Genomic DNA, 27,127 nt, shown 5'->3' with positions numbered 1-27,127 from the left:
CTGATACCGCCACATGGTTCAAGCTCAAGTAATGATTAATAACGCAGCACACCGCTTAGTAAAAGTTAAATCAACGATCATTTATTATATACAGCAATAAATACTTGTACAATAATCCTACTTCTAGACTACTACCTACCACTAAAGGCCAATACTTAACTTTGGAAATGGCCCACCAGGTCAGGGAAACGAATGGCCTATCGAATTGGTTCTGGCCTGCGGGATTCAAAAGGCTGGTACGAGTCAATAGTCAGGAGCGCCTATCGGGTAGCAATCGCTGGAGTAACACTTACAGTTGTCTTTGTCGAAGGGTCTCGAAGGTTGCGAGCAGGAGAAGAAGGGTCGATCTGAACTTGGCCCCTATTTTTATAGTCCCTGGGGGCTTCCCGCCTCTCGGGGCGGACCTCGCACCTGGTTCCAAGTGATTGGACTTGGTCCCAATCACTTGGTTCAATATGCTCCAATAATGGGGCGATTCCTTGATCGGGGGGTGGTCGCCTACCTTCCTTTGTCACAGCCACTGCTGGCGCCGAAAAGTCTGGATCGGCTTTATGTTGCTAATGTGTAGCAATTGTTCCCGGGCTGGCTGCTTACTATGCATATGGCTTGGTTGTTGTGATGTTAATGGCTGCAGGTATCGGTCTGGGCCGACTTCCCCAGAGCCGAATACACTGTATTGCCTGCAGCTGTCCGTTTGAGTCCTGTTGGCTGATTTTCCCATCAGCCTCTTTCGTTCGCCATTTTAGATCGGGGTTTGACCATTCTAATCGGGAATCAGCCATTTTAGGTGGCTACATTGGATCCATCTGTAATTCCAGGGAAGCATCAATAAATCTGCATGTGGTCATTCTTTGTGAATGCATCCTAAACATCTCCTGTGCCTCCATATTCCATTTCTGCATTGGTCCTTTGCATAGTGGACCACTGACCATGGCATATGGGTGCACATTCCCTGGTGGGCAGGGAACCTCCCAGTAGTTTTGATAGAGTTAATCAGGAGAAATTATTTCCAGTAACTGGAAGGTCGGTAACCAGATGACCCAGATGTAAGGTAGTTTGCAAAAGAACCGGGGAGATCATAAATTATATTACTCAGTGAGGAGTTGTGATCAGAAGATGCGGCCTGAAAAGGCGGTGAAAGCAGATTCAGTAAGAACTTTCAAAAGGGAATTGGATACATTCTTGAAAAGTAAAAAACTAGCAGTGTTATGAGGAATGAGCAAGAGTGGGACTATTTGGTTAGTTCTTTCAGCCTGAGCCAAAAACTTTAAATGGCCTCCTTCTGGCACTAGGATTTTGCATATGCTGTCCAGAGGACATGGATCAGTGTTACCAGTATTATAAACTAGTTGATTCTGTTTTTGCGTAATGGGTTCAGATGCATGACGGTAGCACAGTGGTTAGCACTGTTGCTTCACAGCACCTGGGACCTGGGTTCGATTCCCAGCTTGGGTCACTGTCTGTGCGGAGTCTGCATGTTCTCCCTGTGTCTGCGTGGGTTTCCTCCGGGTGCTCCAATTTCCTCCCACAAGTCCTGAATGACATGCTGTTAGGTCAATTGGACATTCTGAATTCTCCCCGAATGTACCCGAATAGGCGCCGCAGTGTGGCGACTAGGGGCTTTTCACAGTAACTTCATTGCAATGTTAATTTAAGTCTACTTGTGACACTATTAAAGATTATTATTATTAGTGATCAGGAATGGGAGCCCTTGCTGATCCATCTGCCACGATGGTGCAGTTTCACTCAGGACAACTATAGTACATTAATTGTTATCTAGCTAAGAACAGGCTAGGAATTAAACAGAGGTCTTCTGATATGGTAGGTACTTAGTGCTGCCGTGCACTATGTTAGCACCCTTTTCAGATGTTGATGCCCCCCATGTAGTGTTGTAAGTTACTGTGCATTGAAATGTTTAACTGCTTCCATTTTTTTTTTTTTTAGAGCAATTTGTCCAGCCAGCCTGGGATTCGCTTTGAAGGAAACCAAGGGGTAAGTCTTTGGAATCTTTTGGTTTGTATCTTTGGAGCAATTTTTTTTTTTTTTTTTTTTTGCACGGTTCACAATTGTCTCCTTTTCCCTTGATTTCTGAAGCCATTGACTCTCTGCTAGGTACAAGAACACAGGCATTCATCTCCTTGAGCTTACTTAAATTATGGCTGATCTTCTTGGCATCTACTGTTCGTAACCCTCAATACCCTCACATTAAAAAATTGATCAATCTCAGTTTTTAAACTTTTACTTGACCCCAGCCTCAGCAACCTTTTTGAGGGAGAGAGTTCCTAGATTTTCACTATCCTTGGTCTGAAGAAGTATTTCCAGTTTGCACCATTGAATGGCTGGCTCTAATTTTCAGGATATATGCTCCCTTGTCTGGACTCCCAACTAGAGGAAATAGTTTATCTCTATCTGAAATATTGATCATCATCTTAGACTGCACTCAGTGAAAGTTAGGCAAAATGGCTAGAGTGTGATACAGAATGACACCAATGGCGTGGGTTCAATTCCCGTACCAGCTGCGGTAATTCATGGAGGCCTGCCTCACCTTGCTCCATGCTTGTGGAGTTGCGCCCTACAAGCAATATATAACCAATTGTCCCTTTCTAATGGAGAGTGTCCCTTTGTGGACAATGGCAAATTACTTATTCTTCTATATTCAAGGAATTGTCTAATTTATTCAATTGGTGCTCATAATTTAACTCTCTTAGCCCTGGTCTCATTCTTATGAGTCTTTGTGGCAGCACCTGCAAGGCCAATGTATCCTTCATGAGGTGGAATGCCCAGAATTGAAGTTACCACAGATGGGGTCTAACCAGAGCTCCATACAACTGAAAATTACTTTCCCTGCTTTGTATTACAGCTGCTTTGAGATAATGGCTAATATCACATTAGCTTTTTGAATTATGTTTGAGCCTGTATCTTCTGGCAGGAGTTGCTGCTTGCTTACTAGTTGGGAGCAGAGGATTTTGGCAAATTTACACTTCCTGAATGAGAGCCAGTTTGCCAAATCAACATATCACCCTGGCTGAAATCAGTTAACACAGCACAGACCAATCAAGCATGGGACCCAATCCATGCAGTTGGTTTAACTGTCAACTTAGCACAGCATACTTGCTTATGATGAAATACTGGGGAATTACTGCATTGTTGCAGCTTCTGTACTCTGGGGGTTCAGAAAGATTCCATGGCATAATTTGAAGAGCAACAGAAAGTTCTCCCAGTTTCTGGCCAAAGGAGCACCCCTGCCTCGTCCCGCGGTACAGTCGAAAGTACTCCGACCTCCGCCGGTTCGTAGCCACGCTTGCCACCGGGGCTCTATATAGCAGCCTGACCCAACTGATGAACCCCTCCCCGAACCCAAACCTCCGCAACACTTCCCAAAGATACTCCCGCTCAATCCGATCAAAGGCCTTCTCCGCATCCATAGCTGCCACTACCTCCGCTTCCCCCTCCACCGAGGGCATCATAATCACATTGAGGAGCCTCCGCACATTTGTATTTAGCTGCCTACCCTTCACAAATCCCGTCTGGTCCTCCTGAATCGCCCCCGGGACACAGTGCTCAATTCTCGTAGCCAGCACCTTCACCAGCAACTTAGCGTCAACATTGAGGAGCGAGATCGGTCTATATGACCCACATTGCAATGGATCCTTGTCCCGCTTCAAGATCAAAGAAATCAGCGCCCTGGACATTGTCGGGGGCAAGGTCCCCCCCCCCCCCCTCGCCTTATTAAAAGTCCTCACTAGCAACGGGCCCAGCAGGTCCACGTATTTCCTGTAAAATTCAACCGGGAACCCATCTGTCCCCGGGGCCTTCCCCGTCTGCATGCTCCCCAATCCTTTAACCAGCTCCTCCAGCCCAATCGGCACCCCCAAACGAGCCACCTCCTCCTCCTCCACACTCGGGAACCTCAGCTGATCCAGGAATCGTCACATCCCCTCCTCTCTCGCTGGGGGCTCAGACCTGTACAGATCCCCATAGTCTGCTACCCTTCTTAAACAAAGGGACAACATTAGCAGTTCTCCAGTCCTCCGGGACCTCACCCGTGCTCAAGGATGCAGCAAAGCTATCTGTTAAGGCCCCAGCTATTTCGTCCCTCGCTTCCCTCAGTAACCCGAGATAGATCCCATCCGGACCTTGGGACTTGTCCACCTTAATGCCTTTTAGAATACCCAAAACTTCCCCCTTCCTTATGCCGACTTGACCTAGAGTATTTAAACATCCATCCCTAGCCTCAACATCTGTCGTGTCCCCCTCTTTGGTGGATACCGATGCAAAGTACTCATTAAGAATCTCACCCATTTCCTCTGACTCCACGCATAAATTCCCTCTTTTGTCTTTGAGTGTGCCAATACTTTCTCTAGTTACCCTCTTGCTCCTTATATACAAAAAAAAGGCTTTGGGATTTTCCTTAACCCTCATAGCCAAAGATATTTCATGACCCCTTTTAGCCCTCTTTATTGCGTGTTTCTGATTTGTCCTACTTTCCCGATATTCCTCCAAAGCTTCATCAGTTTTAAGTCGCCTAGATCTTATGTATGCTTCCTTTTTCATCTTAGCTAGTCTCACAATTCCACCCGCCATCCATGGTTCCCTAATCTTGCCATTTCTATCCCTCATTTTCACAGGGACATGTCTGTCCTGCACTCTAATCAACCGTTCCTTAAAAGACTTCCACATTTCATATGTGGATTTACCCTTAAACAGCTGCTCCCAATCCACATTCCCTAGCTCCTGCCGAATTTTGTTATACTTGGCCTTTCCCCAATTTAGCACTCTTCCTTTAGGACCACTCTCGTCTTTGTCCATGAGTATTCTAAAACTTACGGAATTGTGATCGCTATTCCCAAATTAATCACCGACTGAAACTTCAACCACGTGGCCGGGATCATTCTCCAATACGAGGTCCAGTATGGCCCCTTCCCGAGTTCGACTATTTTCATACTGCTCCAAAAAACTCTCCTGGATGCTCCTTAGAAATTCTGCTCCATCTATGCCTCCAACACTACATGAGTCCCATTCAATGTTGGGGAAGTTAAAATCTCCCATCACGACCACTCTATTGCTCCTACATTTTTCTATAATCTGTCTACATATTTGTACCTCTACTTCACGCTCACTTTTGGGAGGCCTGTAGTACAGTCCCAACAATGTTACTGCACCATTCCTATTTCTTAGTTCTACCCATATTACCTCAGCGCTCGAATCCTCCATCGTGCCCTCCTTAATCACAGCTGTGATATCATCTCTGACCAGTAATGCAACTCCTCCACCCCTTTTACCTCCCCCTCTATCCCTCCTGAAGCATCTATACCCTGGGATATTTAGTTACCAGTCTTGCCCTTCCCTCAACCAAGTCTCAGTAATACCAATAACATCATATTCCCAGGTACTAATCCAATCCCTAAGTTCATCTGCCTTACCTGCTACACTTCTTCTCGCATTGAAACAAAAGCACCTCAGACCACCTGTCCCTTTGCGTTCATCATCTCTTCCCTGTCTACTCTTCCCCTTAGTCACATTGAGTTTATTATCTAGTACCTTACTGGCTTAGTTGCTGCCTCTTTACTGACCTCTAACTTCCTAATCTGGTTCCCATCCCCCTGCCACATTAGTTTAAAACCTCCCCAACAGTGTTAGCAAAAGCTCCCCCTCGAACATTGGTTCCAGTCTTGCCCAGGTGTAGACCATCCGATTTGTAATGGTCCCACCGCCCCAGAACCGGTTCCAATGTCCCCAAAATCTAAACCCCCTACCTCCTGCACCATCTCTCAAGCCACGTATTCATTCTAACTGTTCTTGAATTTCTACTCTGACTGTCTTGTGGCACTGGTAGCAATCCTGAGATTACTACCTTTGAGGTCCTACTTTTTAACTTATCTCCTAACTCCCTAAATTCTGATTGTAGGACCTCATCCCGTTTTTTTTACCTATATCGTTGGTGCCTATATGCACCACGACAACTGGCTGTTCACCCTCCCCCTTCAGTATGTCCTGCAGCCGATCTGAGACATCCCTGACCCGTGCACCCGGGAGGCAACATACCATTCGGGAATCTCATTTTCGACCACAGAAATGCCTCTCTACTCCCCTTACGATTGAATCCCCTATGACTATAGTCCTGCCAGTCTTTTTCCAGCCCTTCTGTGCAGCAGAGCCAGCCACGGTGCCATGAGCCTGGCTACTACTGCCTTCCCCTGGTGAGTCATCTCCGCAACAGTATCCAAAATGGTATACCTGTTTTGGAGGGAAATGACCGCAGGGGACACCTGCACTGCCTTCCTGCTCTTTCTCTGCCTTTTGGTTACCCATTCCCTGTCTCACTCACCAATCCTAATCTGCGGTGTGACCAACTCACTGAACGTGCTATCCACGACCTCCTCAACATCGCGGATGCTCCAAAGTGAGTTAATCCGCAGCTCCAGAGCCGTCATGCGATCTAACAGGAGCTGCAGCTGGACACACTTCCCGCACATGAAGGAGCCAGGGGCATCGGCTTAATGTCTCCTTAAAAATTGTTTACCATACAATGGCGAGGATGAGCAAGTTTTTCGGGGTACAGTGGCTAGGATGAGCACGTTTTTCAGGGTAGAGGATAGATGTGCAAGGTGCGCGGGAAGCCCACCAAATCATGTCTACATGATCTGGGCATGCCCGAAGCTTAGAGAGTTTTGGCCAGGGTTTTGCTAAGGCAAGGTCCACGGTGCTAAAAACACGGGTGGTGCCGAGTCCGGAGGTAGCGATCTTTGGAGTATCGGAAGATCCGGGAGTTCAGGGTGCGAAAGAGGCCAACGTTCTGGCCTTTGCCTCCCTGGTAGCCCGGAGACTGATCTTATTAATGTGGAGGGACTCGAAGCCCCCTGAGTGTAGAGACCTGGGTTAGTGACATGGCTGGGTTTCTCATCTCGAGAAAATAAAGTTTGCCGTAAGAGGGTCAATGTTAGGGTTCTCCCAGAGGTGGCAGCCATTCGTCGGTTTTCTCGGGGAAAATTAAAATGTCAGCAGATGCAGTATTCCAAGGGGGGTGGTTATTGTTGTTTGGTTGAGGTGCGTGAAGATTGGGCTGGGGGTGGGGGGGCGTGGGGAAATGTTAATTTTGCCATGTGGATGTTATTGTTATTGTTTTTGTTAATGTTATAAAATTTTCAAATACCTCAATAAAAATATTATTATTTTAAAAAAAAAATGTTTGCCAAGCTTGTGGTATTGGACCCTGCATCAGGCGATGTGGGCTAATGGTTGATATTCCAAAACACTTCAACAAGAATGCACCCCCAGCAACAACAGATCAAATTGGAAGAAATCCATTCTTGCTTTTTCCAGCTAACCTTATCCTCCCCATCCCTAAGCTTACACTTACCAAATTGGAAATGCTGATTTAAATTGTCAGACCTGCTCCTTATGTAGTGACTTTTCCCAACAGTTTAAGCATGTGTTTATACATTTTTTCCCCCCCCCAGCAATTTACTTGTCAACCATCTGGTTCTTCTCTTTTCCTCCTCCCAACAACCTCCCTCCCCACTCCTCCCTTTTCCCTCCAACACTGTACCAGATCTGACAGTATGCTTGACAATGTTTCCCATCACTAGCTCTTGCTAGCCTCCAGTAATTTTAAATGTGTGCTCACAAAACTGTGACTAAGAATTGTAAAAGGTGAATTTGGAATTGAGTACAATTGTGCAGTGATGGAGCAGCTCTGAGTCAGATTGATTGCCACAGCACCATGGAGATACATGCGTAATAAGTATACGCCAATGGCCCTGCACTAATTGAAACAGATGGACTGGCCTGGGTTTCTGTTCTTTTATTAAAATCCTATCAGGCTCTTTTATAGAAATCTGAAACTTGACATAAAGCTATTCATAGACTGAAACAAGTGCCTCTTCTGGTCTTCACAAGTGTGTAGCTCTCAGTTTTGATGTATGAGTCAGCAGCATTAACCCTTTTTACTACTGAAAGATTTTGTAAAATCTACACTTGTACAGGGTCAGTCACAGCGTGCCGTTTTCTTTCAAGTTAATTGTTAAATCGACAGACAGACAACCCTATTGCATAACTGTATGGAATGTAGCATTTTATGCAGCATTAAGCTGCACAGATCGGGGTTTGATTAGGACCGGTGAACTCATCCTAGGTTCCTGCTCCAGATCACCATCCAGTGACTCCTTCTGCATATTGCACATGTATGTATGTTGCCTGAAGTCACAATAGCCTTGCCTGTGATGTTGTTTGAGACCGAATTTTCTGCATCGCTCACCATTGTGGTTTACAAATGGTTACTTTGGTATATTACTGGAGCATGACTCTTACTGAAGTCAGTGCCTTTAAGGAAGGTGACCATTCGTTCAACGTAAACGCTGAACTCATCCAGCAAATCTAAGATTTAAAGGCAATATATCCAACCCACGTCATCTTTTAGCTTCTAATTGCCCACAGTCACTTCTATTGGGAAATGAACATTAGAAACAGACTGATTAAGGAATTATACTTATATAGCAGTGTATCACATCTCCTCTTCGAAATGTCCCGAGTGCTTCATGCATTTAATTATTATGAAGTGTAATGAACTGCTATGTAGGCGAAGGCCACAATCTTGTTGCATGCAGCTAAATACCGGAGATAACAATGCAGTGAGTGAGCAGTTCTTTATGGTGATGTTGTTCAAGGGAAGAATGTTGGCACGGCTCTGGAAGAATTCCTTCCTTCTCTCCGTATACTGTCCCTTCCATGTCTATCTGAGCTGTCAGAACACGCCAATGGATCCTTGGTTTAATGACTTATTTAAAGCATGGTCCTAGCTGCTGCAACATTCTCTCAATCTTTGGATTCTGAGGCATGAGTCCTGCCTCAGCCAAAATAATGTATTCTCCATTCAAGATGAAGCATGTAGTAGAATGCATCCCAAAATAAATAAAGATGCTGTGACAAGATGGTGGTGACCCAAACTTGGATCCCGTTCAGCAGCATGATGGTGCTCCCATAATGGTATTAGGTTGGGATTTCCAGGATGTTTTATTGATGATGGTGTTCCCACAATATGGCTGCTCTTAGCCTTCTCAATTATGCAAATTGCAAGGGAAGGAGGGATTGTTTTGTGGGTCCTTTTTCTTGTAGTGGTTAAGGTGCTAAAAGGGAAGAAAGGATAGTAACAGAACAATTTTCATTGCGATTTGCAAAGTCCACTGGTTGATGCATTTGACAATGTTTTTCCTGACACTGAGGCCTGGCAATGTCTTTGGGCTTTCCTGCGTATCTCTGTTGTATTTTGGAGAGGAGTTAGAGAAAACAAATCAGTTTTTACATTAGCATCCAATTTCCTGTTGGCAAAGCACTTGAATTGTGTATGTGGTTATGGGAGATTATGCATCATAGCATCACCATGTCACTCCATTTTCAGTAATTTACTGATTGAATTCGGAAGCTGAGTTAATTTAGTCTTTCAAAGGTCAAATGACAGTGTCGATAAATACAATTGTCTCATTAGCTTTAGACTAGTAATACGGAAGAGTAAGGGACAATCTAATGTAAAACACCTAAATTTGAAGAGGTCCAATTTCAATGTGATGAGAAGGGATCTTGCCAGAGTGTAAAATGGAACCAAAGACAGACAAGAAAAACTGTAACGGGACAAGGAATGAACTTTCAGCAAGAGATGCTTCAGGTACAGTCTAGATACATTCCAAAAAAGGTGAAAGGTCGGGGATCTAAAGACAGAGCTCCTAGGGTGATGAGGGAAGTAGAGAATATAATAACGAAAAAAAGGTGAATGGTGCATGTCTGACAGCTGTCTCACAGACTATTCAGGCAGCCACCTGACATAGTCATACTCATGGTGCCATACCTTACATGCAACACCCCAGATATCACAATCCCTCTATGTCCTACCCCACCGACCGGGCAGACCCACAAGAGGTGGCAGCACAGTGGTATACAGTCAGGAGGAAGTTCATAGAATAGAATCATAGAATCCCTACAGGCCATTCGGCCCATCGGGTCTGCACCGTTCCTTCGAAGGAGCATCTACCTAGGCCCACAGCCCTGCCTATCCTTGTAATATCACCTAAACTTTTGGATACTAAGGGACAATTTATTATGGCCAACCCACCTAATCACATCTTCGGACTGTGGGAGGAAACCAGATCACCCGGGGAAAGCCCACGCACACTGGGAGAATGTACAAATTCCACATACGTCACCCAAGGCCTGAATTGAACACCGATCCCTGGCGCTCTGAAGCAGCAGTGCCATCATGCTGCCCATGGTGCCCTGGGAATTCTCAATATTTATTTGGCACCCCATGAATCTTTATGGCATCAGGTCAAACATAGGCATGGAAACCTGATTACCACCTACTGCCTTCACTCAGCTAATGAATCAGTACGCCTCTCTATTAAATACCAATTGGAGGAAAACTTCAATGTCCATCACCAAGAGTGGCTTGGTAACACCACTACTGACCAAACTGGTGAGTCCTGAAGGTCAAATATGCTGGACTGGGTCTGCAGCAGGTGGTGAGGGAGCCAACAATTGGGAAAAACCTACTTGACCTCGTCCTCACCAATTTATTTGTCCCATATGTATCTGTCCGGGTCAGCATTAGTAAGAATGACTACTGCAAAGTCCTGGTGGAGCTGAAGTCCCAATTTCAGATGGAGGATATCCTCCATCATGTAGTTTGGCATTACTAAATATGAGGTAGTTTTAGAACAGATCTGTAAACTCAAACTGGGCATTCATGAGACCTAGTGGGCCACTGTATTCAACTGCAATCTGAAACCTCATGGCCTGGTATATGCCCCACTCTCCTTTGCCATCAAGCCAAACAATCAATCCTGTTTCAATAGAGTTCAGGCGAGCAAGCCAGGAACAGAACCAGGCATACCTAAAAATGAGGTGTCAATGGAACTGCAGCACAGGACTACTTGCATGCCAAACTGCAGAAGCAGCAAGTGATAGGCAGAGCTAATCGATCCCACAACCAACAATCATATCAAAGCACTGCAGTCCTCCATATCCAGTTGCGAAAGGTGGTAGACAATTAAATAACTAACAGGAGGAGGATGCTCCACAAATATCCCCATCCTCCGAGCTGGAGGACCCCAGCATATCAATGCAAATTTAAAAAAAAAAAAAAAATTCCAATGAAGGGCCAATTTAGCTTGGCCAATTCATTTACCATGCACACCTTTGGGTTGTGGGGGTGAGACCCACACAGACATGGGGAGAATGTGCAAACTCCATACGGACAGTGACCCGGAGCCGGGATCGAACCCGGGTCCTCAGCGCTGTGAGGCAACAGTGCTAAGCACTGCGGAAAATTGAAGTTAATGGGAATTGGGGGATTAACCTCTCCACTGGTTGAAGTCATACCGAGCACAAAAGGTGGTTGTTGGAGGCCATTCATCTCCATCACTGGATATCGCTGCAGAAGTTCTTCAGGGTACTACCCTGGGCGCAGCCATCTTTAGCTGCTTCATAGATTACCTTTCCTCCATAATATGCTCAGAGGTGAGGAGATTGCACAATGTTATGTATCATTGCAACTCCTTAGATGCTAAAGCAGTCGATGTCCTTGCATAGCAAGACTAGGGCGCCATTCAGGCTTGGTCTCATAAGTGCCAAGTAGCATTTACAGCACAAGTGCCAGGAAATGACCACTTCCAACAAGGGCGAATGTAACCAACTCCCCATAACATTCAGTAGCATTACCATTGCTTAATTCCCCACTATCAACATCATGCATGTTACTATTGAAAATGATGTGGATTAGACATATGCATAGGCACATGAATAGGTCAGAGGCTGGGAATTCTGTGGCGAGCAACTCTTCCCCCGAAATCCATAAAATCTCTCCACCCTCTACAAGGCTCAAGTCAGGAATGCGATGGAATATGGTCCACTTGCTGGATGAGTACAGTTCCAAAAATGCTTAAAGCTTGACACTAACCTTTACACAGCTGCTTGGGAGGTCGTACACCACTGTAAGCAGCCACTCCCTCCATCAATGATGCACAGTGGCAGCAGTGTGTGCCAAATGCAGGTTGCACAACAGCAGCTCATCAAGGCTCCTTCGAAGCACCTTTCAAACTTGTAATTTCTATCACCTTGAAGGATAAGAAGAGTAGATACATTTGAACACCACCACCCGCAAGTTCCCCTTCACGTTGCATGCCATCCTGGCTTGAAAATATATCTCTTCCTTCACTGTAATGTGACTTCAAAGTTGCTTCCTCAGCCCTCTTCCCCATGACAATGTGGAACACATTAACCTTGATTTCAGGTAGAAATGTTAATCAGCTATCCTTGATCCCCAACTTGTTTTCACCTTGGAAGCAAATGGATAGTTTACAGCAGAACTGCTTACAACCCAATACCTTCAAATATTTCTGGGACTTTAGAAGAATCTGAGACCAGTCTTTGTAAACCCAGTGATTGCTACCATTGTCTCCAAGCATGAATATCATTCACCTTACCAGTAAAACAAGTTAAGCCTTCCTTTGATCTCTAACAGTCAAATCACTCCGACTTGCTGACAGTCAGCAGAACAGATCACATGACCCCCTTCATTTATCCTAGATTTCAAACCACAGTCCCAAAATATAATCTTTAAACAAATTCCAATATAGGGGCAATTTAGCATGGCCAATCCACTTACTGCACATCTTTGGGATGTGGGGGTGAGACCCATGCAGACATGGGGAGAATGTGCAAACTCCACACGGACAGTGACCCAGGGCCGGAATCAAACCCGGATCCTCAGCACTGTGAGGCAGCAGTGCTAACCACTGCGCCACCATGCCGCCCCACTAAAATATAATCTTATAAACCTCCTAATTGTAACAACCTAAATCAGATGAACCGCAGCAGTTCAAAATAGCAGTCATCACCATTTCCTCGGGGGAATTAGGAGTAGGTAATTAATGCTGGCCTTGCCGGTGACACCCACGTCCTTTGAAAGAATAAAAGAGAGGTTGAAATGTTTTGCTGACAAGTAACTCCAAACTGCGTTATGCGGTCTGTGCAACTGGTCATTCTTTCAGGGCATTGATTTTCACCAGGCTAATCTACTGTGGAGTACATTGGTTATTTAAAAAAAAAAAAAATTTAGACCCAATTCTTTCTTTCCAATTGAGAACCAATTTAGCGTGGCCAATCCACCTACCCTGCACATCTTTTGAGTTGGGGCGATGTGACCGACGCAGACACAGAGAGAATGTGCAAACCCCACACGGACAGTGACCCGGGCCGGGATCGAACCCGGGTCCTCGGCGCCGTGAGGCAGCAGTGATAACCACCGCCACCGTGCCACCCCTGGAGTACATTAGTCATAATGTCATAACAGCACAGAAAGAGGCCATTCAGCCCGTGAACAATATTCAGTGTTGGGCTGAAAAGTGGCAAGTAACATTCATGCCACACAAGTACCAGGCAATGGCCATCTCCAACAAGAGAGAATCTAACGTGGGCAGCATGGTAGCATAGTGATTAGCACAGTTGCTTCACAGTTCCAGGGTCCCTGGTTCCATTCCTGGCTGGGTCACAGTCTGTGCGGAGTCTGCACGTTCTCCCCGTGTCTGCGTGGGTTTCCTCCGGGTGCTCTGGTTTCCTCCAACAGTCCAAAGATGTGCGGGTTAGGTCGATTGGCCATGATAAATTGCCCTTTGTGTCCATAAAATGTTAAGTGGGGGTTACTGGGTTACGGGGATAGGGTAGATACGTGGGCTTCAGTAGGGTACTCTTTGTAAGGGCCAGTGCAGACTCGATGGGCAGAATGGCCTCCTGCACTGTAAATTCTATGATTCTATGATAACCATCTCCCCATGATATTCAATATCATTATCATTGCTGAATCCTGGGTATTACCATTGACTGAAAACTGAACTGGACTAGCCAAATGAATACTGTGGCTGCAAAAGCAGGTCAGAGGTGAGCCATCCTGAGGTAAGTAACTCACCACCTGACTTCCCAAATCTACTTATCTGCAGGGCTCAAGTCAGGTGTGTGATGGAATACTCTCCACTTGCCTGGATGCGTTTAGCTCCAACAACACTTGAGAAACTCAACACCATCCAGGACAAGGCACGCTCGATTGCCACCCATCCACAAACATCCAGTCTCTCTGTCTGCCATCGACGCACAATGGCAGCAATGTGTACCTTCTACAAGCTGCACTGCAGGAACTTAGCAAGGTTCCTTAAACATCCATCTAGAAGGATAAGAGCAGCAGATGCGTGGGAACAGCACCATGTGTGAATTCCCCTCCCAAGTCTCACACCACCCTTACTTGGAACTATATCGCCATTCCTTCATTGTCGTTGGGTCAAAATCCTGTAACTTCGTCTGACAGCATTGTGGGTGTACTTACATCACGGACTGCAACGGTTCAAGAAGGCAGCTTACCACCATCTCCTTGAGGGCAATTAGAGATGGACAGCAAATGCTGGTCTAGCCAGCAATGCGCACATCCATGAATGAATTAAAACAAACTCCATGACATTCTCTGTGGAGTGATCCTATTTCCCTGCTGTATTCCTGCAAGTTTATTTCTTTCAAGTGCCCATCCAATTTCCTCCTGCAGTCATTCATAGTCTTGACTTCCACCACCCTCATTGGCCTCCAGATCTTTGCCACTCACTGCATTTAAAAAAAAGTACTTCCTCACCACATCCTGTACCCCTTGTCCAAAACCTTAAGTCTATGTCCCCAAGTCTTTGTATGACCAGTTAATGGGAACAGCTTTTTCTTGTCTACCTTGTATACATCTTGCTTGTATTCTAATATTCTTGTGCGTCTCTATCAAATCTCCCTAAAGCGTGGTGACACAACTGTATTTGCATGAGCCTCCAGGTGTTCCGACCCTGTACTTTCTTTAGAACTGTGCAATTAAGTCTATATTGTCTCTCCTTATCCCTTATGCTAACATACATCACTTCAGACCTCTTTGTAATAAAATTCTATTTGCTACTTCTCTGCTTCTAGCCTATCCATGTCTTGTTGCAGTCGATTGGTGGTAGCATCTTCACATTTCCCACACCTCCAAGCCCGATATCGTCGACAAATGCTGACATTTTACTCTATATTCCAATATCTAAGTCCTGTACCAAACAAAAGCAATGGTCCCAACACTGACCCTTGGGGAACACCTTTGTTTTCTCCTTTAGCCACCTTTTTTATTCAAGCTTACACTGACCCTCCTATTTCATAAGGCCTTTACAGGGTGGCGGAATGTTATTATTATGTCAAGTACTTCCTTAATATTCCGAAGTCAACACGGCGCTGAGGACCCAGGTTCGATCCTGGCCCTGGGTCACTGTCCATGTGGAGCTTGCACATTCTCCCTGTGTCTGCGTGGGTCTCACCCCCACAACCCAAATAGATGTGCAGGATAGGTGGATTGGCCATGCTAAATTGCTCCTTAATTGGAAAAAAAGAATTGGGTACTCTAAATTTTTAAAAGGGAAAAAAAATATTCATGAGTCCAGATCTGCTGCATTCCCCTCATCAGCATCATCTGCTTCAAAAACGTTATATTAGGCAAATATAATCTGCATTTTTATAGATTGGTGCTGGACCGCTAGTTAACTGAAGCTTTGCAAAGTGTTTGTGAATTATTTCCTTGAGTATTGTTTCTAAAACCATACTCACCACTAATGTTGAATTGACCAGCCTTTAGTTACAAGGAATATCCTTGCACCCTTGAATAAGAATATCATATTTGCTGTATCTATTCATTTCACAGCTCCTCCATATCTGAGAAAGTTTGGAAGATCAAGACAAGCCCTTCCTCTGTCATCTTCCCCACTTCCGTTATTACCTGGCATGCATGCCATCTGGACCAAGTGACTTATCCACAAGTCAGACTGGACCAACCCTGACATCCATAGATGGGTAGTACCATCCAGTATGTGTTATTGGTTAATGATCAGAAGCAAGGAACTCTGGCAATACTTTCTCTGTACTAGCCCAGTAAAACAAAGCCTATTTGTGCCATCCTCATTTGGTTGGGATCAGCTAACTCAGCAGAGGCCATGGATTGAATCTGTGTCCTGACCTGTGCAGTTCAGATTGTCATTTGATAAACTTGCTGAGCCCTGGGAGGAGCCAGATATCTGAGACTGTGCTTTCTGTAGCACAAGTGTGTTTGACTGCTGAGACATTCCTGTGGTTGAAGAGGGCCTGACAGGAATAGTTATTAAAACTGAATAGTGGAAAATCAGGTTGTCACTTTCTGAACTTTGCAGGTACCAAAAAGGAATAATTGGAGCCTGAGCAGGTCTGTTCCTTTAGGGGTGAGGGAGAGGGAAACTGGCTGAAAGATCAAGTGTTTCCCATTTTTCAGCCTGATTAATGCTGATTTTGATGAAAGTGCAAAATAATTTAGTATTGAGGCACAATTAATTTTAATGTGATCTAGCTCTTTTTTTTGAGTGAGATTTGTTTGATATTCAAATATATGTATCCAATGTGCAAATAGGAACTGTAAGAGGCCTTACAACACCAGGTTGAAGTCCACCAGGTTTGTTTTGAATCACTAGCTTTCGGAGCCCAGCTCCTTCCTCGGGTGAAATGAAATTCAGTGCTCCGAAAGCTAGTGATTCAAAACAAACCTGTTGGACTTTAACCTGTTGTTGTAAGATCTCTTACTGTGCTCACCCCAGCCCAACACCGGCATCTCCACATCACAAATAGGAACATGTTCTAGGAAAACTAAAATGGATTATTCAGTCCTACTTTGAGACAGACTTGACTACGAGGTCTGCAGCACTGCCATTATTTATTATCCATTGATCTGACTGTCACTGCTTGTATTGTCCAAGTTTTTGGCTTCACTGGTTACATCTTAGTCTGCTTCTATTTAGTTTATGTTAATGTTTAGCTATGGCAGCCCTCACAGGCATTTTTTTGGGAGGGGGAAATCTTTTTATTGGCATTTCTCATATTTATAAACAATTGTGTATATATACATCACATTTTTCTTACCCGCGTTAATTTACTTTATTGTACAGAAGAGATTTATTTTGTCTTTTAATTGGTCCAATATACATTTTGCTGCCCTCTGGGTTGGTCTATGAGCCCCCCCCTTTGCATACCCCCCTATCCCTTGCCCCTCATTCCCCCCCATTGGCTTCAGCTGTGCTTTGTTTTTATTTTCACCCCCCCCTCCCCTTCTCTTTTTGTGGTCTCTCTGCAGTCCTTTGGTTCCTCATCTATCTTGTTTTTTTATTCTTACCTTACTCCTCGTTGCTGGCCTCGAACAGGTTTTGGTACAGGTCACCAAACTGCCCCCAAGTATCTAGGCAGCCTTCCTCGGACCCTTGGATAGATACTTAATCTTCTCCAGGTGGAGAAATTCCGAGAGGTCAGCAAGCCAGTCTGAAGCTGTGGATGGTGCTGCTTATAGCCAGCTGAGCAGGATTCTCCGGCGTGCGATTAGGGAAGCGAAAGCAAGGGCATTAGCCCCTTTCCCCATACGTAGTTCTGGTTGCTCTGATACCCCGAAGCTTGCCACTATTGGGCATGGCTTCACCCTCATCCCCACAACCTTGGACATTGCCTCGGAAAAGGCTGTCCAGAACCCAACCAGCTTGGGACAAGCCCTGAACATGTGGGTGTGGTTGGCTGGGCCCCTCTGGCACCGTTCACATTTATCCTCCACTTCCGGGAAGAACCTGCTCATTCGGGTTCTGGTCAGATAAGCTCAGTGCATCACATTGAGCTGCATTAGGCTGAGCCTTGCACAGGAGGAGGTGGTGCTCCCCCTGCTCAGTGCTTCGCTCCAGAGTCCCCACCCTACCTCTGTCCCCAGTTCGTCCTCCCATTTTTGTCTGGTCTCGTCCAGTGGTGTTCGAGCTCTTTACGTATATTTTCCCACATAGGCAAGACAGCAAGAAGGGGGTCTATCAGATCCTCTAGTAGTGTGGTTTCTCACAGGCATTCTTGACTTCACCAATTGTGCTTAACAATTTCTCCTGTCATGACTCCTGACACACCTAAAGCCGTGCTGTGCTCTCCGTTTTCCTTCAATGGTATGTCATCAGTCCTATTGAACCGGTCTTTCAGCCAGTTGTCTTGGAGTTTCCTGGACACTGCTGTGAGCAAACTGGGTTAAAAAATAGTGTTTCATTTTTTCAATTTCTTTGCATGTTTTTGTCAGTAATAAAGATATTGAACGCGTTGGAAAAAGTCAGTATATTGGAGATGGAGGCCATCTCTTGAAACCTCCAGGGACATGTCTTACCATAGTTGTCAGCTATAAGTTAGGGGGAAATCATGAATTGTGCATTCCCTCAGCAGCCAGGAAAAGTCTGCTCCTGATAACATTGCTTGTGGAATTCACCCCCTTTGTACTGAAGATGGTTTAATGACAGGAGAGTGATGTGCAAACATCTAGGCCAATCTAGGTTGAAATCTTTGCAATTTGGAGGGGGTAGGGTAAAATAAAGGGCTAATAAAAACAAGGAACTTAAAACAATTAGTATCAACAGAGAAAAAAATATTAAAGAAATCCAAGAGACTAAAAGTCAGCAATTGCCCAGGGCCTACATCCTAGGATTCAAAAAGAGGTTGATGCAGAGATGGTGATTACTCTAGTTATTGTAGTATTAGGGTGTTTGGGGCTGAAAAGGTTGTTGTGTGGGACTGGAAAAGCAATACCTCCCACGTGATGCAAGACAGAGGCGCATAGCTAAGGGCTGAGAATGAGAAAGCTCATGGCTTCGACTGAGTGATTGGTAGTCTTGTATATCTGTACATAGTTATGTTCATCCAATAAACCCATTATTGTTCAGATATATCTATGTCTTTGCAATTGTTCCTTAGTCAGTCAAAACCAACATACAGCACAGTGGCAACTGTAAAGGACCCCAAAGTCTCTGAAAATCAATTATAAAAGAATTTGCATGTCTGACCTGAAAAAAGGTGCCAAAACTAAAGACAATGGAAAATCTCCAAAAGACCCTCATTGAAGATGCGGAGGCAGGGAGAAGCATAAAAATTAACTGTTCCGCTTATTAAAGACTGCATCATAGCACATGTTGGCCTATTTAAAAATAAATCCTGACCCAGCAGCTGCCAATCCTAGTGGCAATTGAGGAAGGATGAGCAAACCTTGAAAAAGGCTCAAAATCTTGAAGTTAATTTTGCAGTAAGCAGGAGCACGGGCAAATTCTATTTTTAGCGAGCGCGGGTTTCTATTAACCCCGCAGTCTGGGTCTAAGGTTGGCGCCATTACATATGGTGAGCTGTGGGGGAAAGCTCCGATGCTCAAGCACAGTTCTGCAGCTGGAGGACTGGAGTGAACAGAGCTTAATAACTTCCAGGAATTAGTTATATCTGAAGTTTAGGAGCAATTACCAAAAAAGGTCACCGACGGGACAGGGTATCAGTGAAAGGCTGATCGGTGTTGGAAAGTTCCATTCCTGCAACTGAAGTTTAAAAAATCCAGGCAGACTTCCTAAAGGCTTAAAATAGCAATGGATTCCAAATTTGCCTTGCTAAAACCAATGGAAAGGCCAGATCACGCACAGAGTTGGACACTATGGCTGATCTGTTTGCATTGAGTTCCACATTCCCATGTACCCCCAGTAACTTTACATTCTGTCGGGCAAGGGAATCAATCTACCTCTGCCTTTAAAGTATTCAGTGACTCCACATCCACTGAGGCAGAGTTCAAAAGTTGCACAACCCTCTGAGAGAACACATTCCTCTTCGTCTCTGTCCTATCAGGGTGACCCGTAATTTAAAAATAATGCACCCCTGTCTGGACTCGCCCAGAAGAGGAACATCTTTCCAGTGTCTGCTTTGTCAATACTACTCAGGATCTTGTATACTTCAATCAAGTCACCCCTCTTCTAAACTCCAGTGGAAACCAGTCCAGCTGTTCCAAACTATCCTCATAAGGGGACCAGCTCATTCCGGGTACCTGCTTCCTCTGAACTACCTCCAACACATTTATATCTTTCTTTAAATAAGGAGGAAAAAAACTGCACACAGTATTTGAGATGTGGTCTCAACAATGCCCTGTGTAACTGAAGCATACCATCCTTATTTTCATATTCAATTCCTCTTGTAATATAGGATAACTATTAAGCCATGCCAGCGCTGTGACACCAAAAAGCCCCATAGGTGCAGACAATGTCGTTCAAGCACTGCTGAATGCTTTCATTGTAAAAAGTGTGGACACTTCGGAAAAATGTGCAGAATTAAAACCTCTAGATTCTCGGGATAAAGTGCACTCGGCCATTAATGAAATTGAGGAACCTCAGTCAGAAGCGGAACAATATTGTTTCTTAGGGGCGATCAAAAACCTTAGATACACATTCTGGAATGTGGATATTTGGGTCAATGGACGTTTTGCTCATTTTAAATTGGATACAGGGGCAAGTGTAAAAGTCTTATCTGACAAAGAACTGGCTAGTAAAACAATTCCTGAAGCCATCTGCAGCCCTGTTATATGGCCCATGAGGGCTCAAGCTGCAGGTCAGAGGTAAATTGAAAGCAACACTCCAATACAAGAACAAACAGACATGGGAAACATTATTTGTGCTTCATAACCAGGAATTCTCTCTTCTGAGTCAAAAAGCCTGTGTCAACCTCAATCACATCCAAAAATTCAAGGAAATCAAACAGCAAGGAATCTGGGTCTGACTTTTGCTGGGCTGGGTGACTGAATATGGCATAACGCTAAACCTGTGTATTTTTTCACACTGAGGAAAATACCACATACACTCCTAAAACAAGTCTAACTGCAGCTTAACGCGATGACTAAGATGGGAATCATCTCTCCTGACACTAAGCCGATAGAATGTTGCTCCGGAATGGTTTTGGTGCCTAAACCAAACTGGCTCCTTCGCATCTGTGTTGACCTGACTCAACTCAACAAGGGTGTGGCAGGGCAATCCACCTGCTGTCCTCAGTGGACGACAGCTTGACCAGGCTCTCCGAAAGTCTCAACTCAATGCCAGTAGTGGTTTGGCAGATGTAGTTATCTAAAGAATCTACATTTTTGGCAACCTTCATTACTCGATTTAGCAGATTTTGCTTTAATTGTTTGTCGTTTCGCATTGTCTCGGCACCCAAAATTTTCCTGAGAACAATGTCTACCATTTGCAAGGCTCAAAGATGCAATATGCCACACGGATGACCTATTTGTCCATAGAGCATAGAGCCGAAGAACACAACCTGAGACTTAAAGCAGTCTTGAGCCATTTACAGGAAGAAGCACTGACTCGTAACAATAATTGTGCATTTTCCAAAATGTCCTTTCAATTTTTAGGCCATTTTGTTTCTTTTTTTTAAATTTAGAGAACCCAATAATTTTTTTCCCAATAAAGGGGCAATTTAGTATGGCCAATCCACCTAGCCTGCATATCTTTGGGTTGTGGGTGTGAGACCCACGAAAACACAGGGAGAATATGCAAACTCCACACGGACAGTGAGCCGGAGCGGGGATCGAATCCGGGACCTCAGTGCCGTGAGGCAGTAGTGCTAACCACTGCACCACCATGCTATCCTTTTAGGCCATATTATGAATAGCACAGCCATAATGGCAGAACCACTAGAAATGAGGACCATCGGTAAATTTACATCTTCCATCAATTCCAGTGGTTCCTTGCTATGGCAAAATTCCTTCTGACTGAGCGCAATTCACGGAGCCCTTGAGAAATCTTTTGAAGAAGTCCCAAGCACAGCATCGATATGCACATCCAAGCACAAGCATTCGCCCAGATTAAAAATATGCTGCGCTCATCAGATATCCTGACGCACTATAACCTGTCCTTCCTGATGATGCCTTAACCTACAGGGCCTGGAGCAGTCCTGTTTCAAGAGCAACTGAATGGTTGCCATTGACCAGTCTATTCATGTCTTGGGCACTTACTGACACAGAAACGTGGTTCGGGGTTGTAGAAAAGGAGGCTCACACAGTCACGTGAGTTTATGATTATATCATGCTCAAGATTATCATCAAGACCAACCATAAACCATTAGTCTCATTATTGGGTGAATGGAAATTCGCTAGAACGCTCACAAGAATCCAGAGATTCTGCTCATTACTAATGAACTTTGCTTATAAGACAGTTTACAACTACAGATTCATTGTCCAGAGCCACAGTTGACCATACAACAACACAGGATGTTAATCTAGTCAACAATGTCAAGTCCTAATCCATGTTCATGGCAGCACAATTGCCAGTGAGCTAAAAAAAAGTTACAACAAGTATACCAAGACCAGATGCAGAATGAGGACAGCATCCGCATTTGTTAGTACTGCATGCGAGGTTGATTACAGCAGCACCCCAGTGCAACAGTAATGTAAATATACTTTGAGCAACTGAGTCATTCTGCCATGAATGCTGATCTGGTATACAACGACCAGTTAGTAATTCCCATCCCAATCCAACCAGAGATTCTGAGAAAAATCCACTGGGCGCACAATGCAGAGTATGAGCCCAGTCTGCTGTGTGGTGACTGTGACTATCAAGATTGATACAAGAAAGGATTTCTCATTGCCAAATGTGAGCAGTGCACAAACCAGATCAAAAGGAGCCACTTATCCCCACTCAATTCCTTACCAGACTGGAGGAATGTCTGGGAATGTATCTATTTATGTACAATGGGAAATCCTTCCTTATTATCACCGTCTACTCCAGGTGAATCGAGGTAAATCATTTACACACTCTGACCACTCAGTCGATCATTAGGTTGCTGAAAAATAAATCTTTGCCATACGTGACATTCAAGGCCTGGTGGTGTCTAACAATGGTCCGCAATTCGCCATTCATCCATTTCACCAAGAACTACAAATTTCTATACATACGAATAACGATGAGTCAGAATACAGGCGGGAGATCGAGAACCTAGTGGAGTGGTGTAGCGACAACAATCTCTCCCTTAATGCCAGGAAAACCAAAGAGCTGGTCATTGACTTCAGGAAGCAAAATACTGTACACACCCCTGTCAGCATCAACGGGGACGAGGTGGAGATGGTTAACAGTTTCAAATTCCTAGGGGTGCACATCTCCCAAAATCTGTCCTGGTCCACCCACGTCGACACTACCACCAAGAAAGCACAACAGTGCCTATACTTCCTCAGGAAACTAAGGAAATTCGGCATGTCCACATTAACCCTTACCAACTTTTACAGATGCACCATAGAAAGCATCCTGTCGGGCTGCATTACAGCTTGGTATGGCAACTGCTCGGCCCAGGACCGCAAGAAACTTCAGAGTCGTGAACACCGCCCAGTCCATCACACGAACCTGCCTCCCATCAATTGACTCCATCTACACCTCCCGCTGCCTGGGAAAAGCGGGCAGCATAATCAAAGATCCCTCCCACCCGGCTTACTCACTCTTCCAACTTCTTCCATCGGGCAGGAGATACAGAAGTCTGAGAACACGCATGAACAGACTCAAAAACAGCTTCTTCCCCACTGTCACCAGACTTCTAAATGACCCTCTTATGGAATGACCTCATTAACACTACACCCTGTATGCTTCATCCGATGCCAGTGCTTATGTAGTTACATTGTATATGTTGTGTTGCCCTATTATGTATTTTCTTTTATTTCCTTTTCATGTATTTAATGATCTGTTGAGCTGCTCGCAGAAAAATACTTTTCGCTGTACCTCGGTACACGTGACAATAAACAATCGGTACACGTGACAATAAACAAATCCAATCCAATCATCAGTTCCCTGAGTTACCCCCAATCCAACAGTGTGGTAGAAAGGTGCATTCACACTAAAACCCCTCTTGAAGAATGAGGATTTTCAATGGCATTTCTAATATAGAGGTTGTCTCCACTGCAATGTGAATTGGCACCATCTGAACTGCTGATGTGCAGAAAAGGTTCAAACACAGCTTCCCACCCTACCCAAGAAATCACTCCCTGGGCTTGCGGTTCAGGACTATCAGAAAGCTCCAGGACCAAGAGCAGTCTTAAGAAAACAACCAGATTCAAATTAAGCTAGGCGGTACAGTAACAGAAACCCGCTCAGACTGAACAAAGGAGACAAGGTATAAAACACATCATTATCCAAAGGGAGGATGATCAATCAACAATTTTATTTATACATACCCAAGAAGGCACAATAAGGAATAGGCAAAATCTCGTCCTTATTCCTCAAAGAGAACCTTTGATCATACATTTGGAAGTACCAGTTGTTGTGAGTCAACCTGATAATGCACCAGATATTGTGGTTATTATTGAAGACCAACCAAGTTCATAGATTTTTAATCTTTCAGAATGCAGCGGACAAGAAAGTGAAGTTGAGGCAAATCAGCCACGATTGTGTTTGAACGCCAGAGAGGTTCAAAGGATTGAATGGTGTACTCCTGTTTCTAATATCGTCCTGAATTCTTGACCTCTTAAGATCTTACACCTTGCTGAACACAGCCCAGTTCGGCCACCTAATTGTCGAGGCAAATTGTGTCTGGTGAAGTGGTGTTAAAAGGTGTGGGGAATAATTAGACCAGGGTGCACGGATATAATTCAGTCACCATTTTGAAGTCATATCTTAATTTTTTTTCTATTTATCTTTTGAATTTGAATTCCTATGTTCAATTTGGCATCAAAGTGTGAACATGTCATCTTGTAACTGTCCTGTTTTGTTAACAGTGATTCTGTAGTGCCTCCACTGGATGGAAGGTGTAATTACTACATGAAAAGTTTACATACATTACATTTCCACCATAAGAATTGACACAGGAATATATAATAAATAATTGTTGGGAGTGCAAACAGATTTAAGACTTGTAATATATTAGACATTGAGAATGTTTTTCTGTAACTCTCTGCTCAGCAGCTCTGCTGATCAAAGGTTTGTCGACATCTGTCACACGCTGTTAGAGAATTGGCTCTTATTAGTGCTCTGTAGACCTCATTATTTTGGCGTTGCAATATTCTCCACTGTTCTGCAAGTTTCGGTAACTAACCATGGAAACTTTTTTTCATTTGTTAGCGATCACACAGCTTGCTGTAAAAGGCCAGGCCATTATTTTTGTTTGAACATAGCTATGCAGAGTGAATGTTCTGTCATCTGAAGTGACACCTTTCATGTTCTGATTTCTCCTTTTTATGTATTTGTAGTAGTTTACAATTAGAAACAATGAAGTCTAGGATGCTAGGCCTGCAAGTCATGAGCGGAGCAGCCATGCTGACATTGTCACCTCCACAAAGTGGTTAGCCCTGTTACTTCACAGCGCCAGGGTCCCAGGATTGATTCCCGGCTTGGGTCACTGTCTGTGCGGAGTCTGCACGTTCTCCCCGTGTCTGCGTGGGTTTCCTCCGGGTGCTCCGGTTTCCTCCCACAAGTCCCGGAAGACATGCTGTTAGGTCATTTGGACATTCTGAATTGTCCCTATGTGTACCCGAACAGGCGCTGGAATATGGCGACTAGGAGCTTTTCACAGTAACTTCATTGCAGTGTTAATGTAAGCCTACTTGTGACACCAATAAAGATTATTATTAAAGTTGCCTGGTCAACATGGGCTCAGCTCCTTACTGGTTAATACATGCACCCTGGAAGCATGGGACACCTCGCTGCTTTTACATTACCTGCGGAGATCAACAAACAAGAATAATTGAATTCGTTGAACAACCCCGGTATTAAAAAAAACATTGGGTAAAATGTAATCTTTTATCATTTCTACTTTAACAATCAAATCAAAATGAATTTAAATTAAATATGAAAAACAGAACATTAATAAACAGCGCAAAGATAAATCTCACGTATTTAATGGACTGTCCACTCGGAATATGTGACAACGATTTTAGCCGCAAAGTTCTTCAAAGCGGTGATCTTCGTTAGGAAGAATTGCAACTCCTTTCTGACACAGATTTAGCCGCTGATTCTCATCAGACAGCAACTCCCATTAAACCGGGTTCCAATGTTGCAATCTTCAGCAAAATGGCGCACTTTTCCAGAACCTTCTCCGCTTGAAGCAATCTTGTGCAATGTATGGCCAATTCTGATCATTCAATTACTTCAAATTAACAGAATTAGTGCCGGCAACCTAGTATTTTCTTATCCTTGGTCCTGGATCCAGCCTTTTGAGTCCCCATTTTCCAACTTTACCACACGTTATTCTTCTCCTCACAAACCTAATAATAATAATCTTTATTGTCACAAGTAGGCTCACATGAACACTGCAATGAAGTTACTGTGAAAAGCACCTAGTCCCCACATTCCGGAGCCTGTTCGGGTACACAGAGGGAGAATTCAGAATGTCCAAATTACCTAACACCACTAAAATGGGCCTATTTGTGTTCCTCAGAGTCTCACGGACCTGTTTACACATCATTTCAGAGGTTGGGGCCAGCATCCTGTCAATGTCCACTGTGCATCAATCAAGGCCATCCACAAGAGCAGCAACTAGTCTTTTTTTTTAAATTAACATTTTATTGAGGTATTTATGGTTTTATAACAGTAACAGAAGAAACAGTGTACATACAATTATAAATATAGTGCAAAAGCCATCATCCTCTCTCACAGGTCCCACATTTTCTAACTCCCTACTCTACACTAAACTAACCCCACAGCCCCCCCCCCACCGGTTAATTTTCCCCAACGAAGTCGACGAACGGCTGCCACCTCTGGGCGAACCCTAACTTTGACCGTCTCAGGGCGAACTTGATTTTCTCCAGACAGAGAAAGCTAGCCATGTCAGTTAGCCAGGTCTCCGACTTCAGGGGCTTTGAGTCCCTCCAAGCTAATAATATCCGTCTCTGGGCTACCAGAGAGGCAAAGATCAGAACGTCTGCCTTTTTCTCCTCCTGGAATCCCGGATCTTCCGACACTCCGAAAATCGCCACCTCCGGACTCAGTGCCACCCTTGTTTTCAAAACTTTGGACATGACGTCTGCAAACCCCTGCCAGAATCCCCTAAGTTTCCTCTATATGTCCAGAACATATGAACATGGTTCGCTGGTCCTCCTGCACACCTTGCGCACCTGTCTTCCACCCCAAAGAACCTGCTCATCCAGGCCACTGTCACATGAGCCCGGTGAACGACCTTAAATTGTATCAGGCTGAGCCTGGCACATGCTGTGGTCGCGTTAACTCTGCTCAACGCATCCGCCCAGAGACCATCCTCTAACTCTCCTCCTAACTCCTCTTCCCATTTG

General features: G+C 44.5%; 1 protein-coding gene across 1 annotated transcript in view; it reads left to right on the top strand.

The window, feature by feature from the left end:
* The window catches only part of ell (elongation factor RNA polymerase II), a 225,952-nt gene that overhangs the window by 59,929 nt on the left and 138,896 nt on the right, over positions 1-27,127 (top strand). The window contains exon 2 of the mRNA XM_072482383.1: positions 1,945-1,992. Within this exon, the coding sequence (XP_072338484.1) occupies positions 1,945-1,992 (48 nt within the window). The remainder of the gene's footprint in view (positions 1-1,944; positions 1,993-27,127) is intronic.

The sequence above is a fragment of the Scyliorhinus torazame genome, chromosome 18 (assembly GCF_047496885.1).
Source record: "Scyliorhinus torazame isolate Kashiwa2021f chromosome 18, sScyTor2.1, whole genome shotgun sequence".
Taxonomy (NCBI): Eukaryota; Metazoa; Chordata; class Chondrichthyes; order Carcharhiniformes; family Scyliorhinidae; genus Scyliorhinus; species Scyliorhinus torazame.
This window is presented reverse-complemented; position numbering and strand designations above follow the sequence as displayed.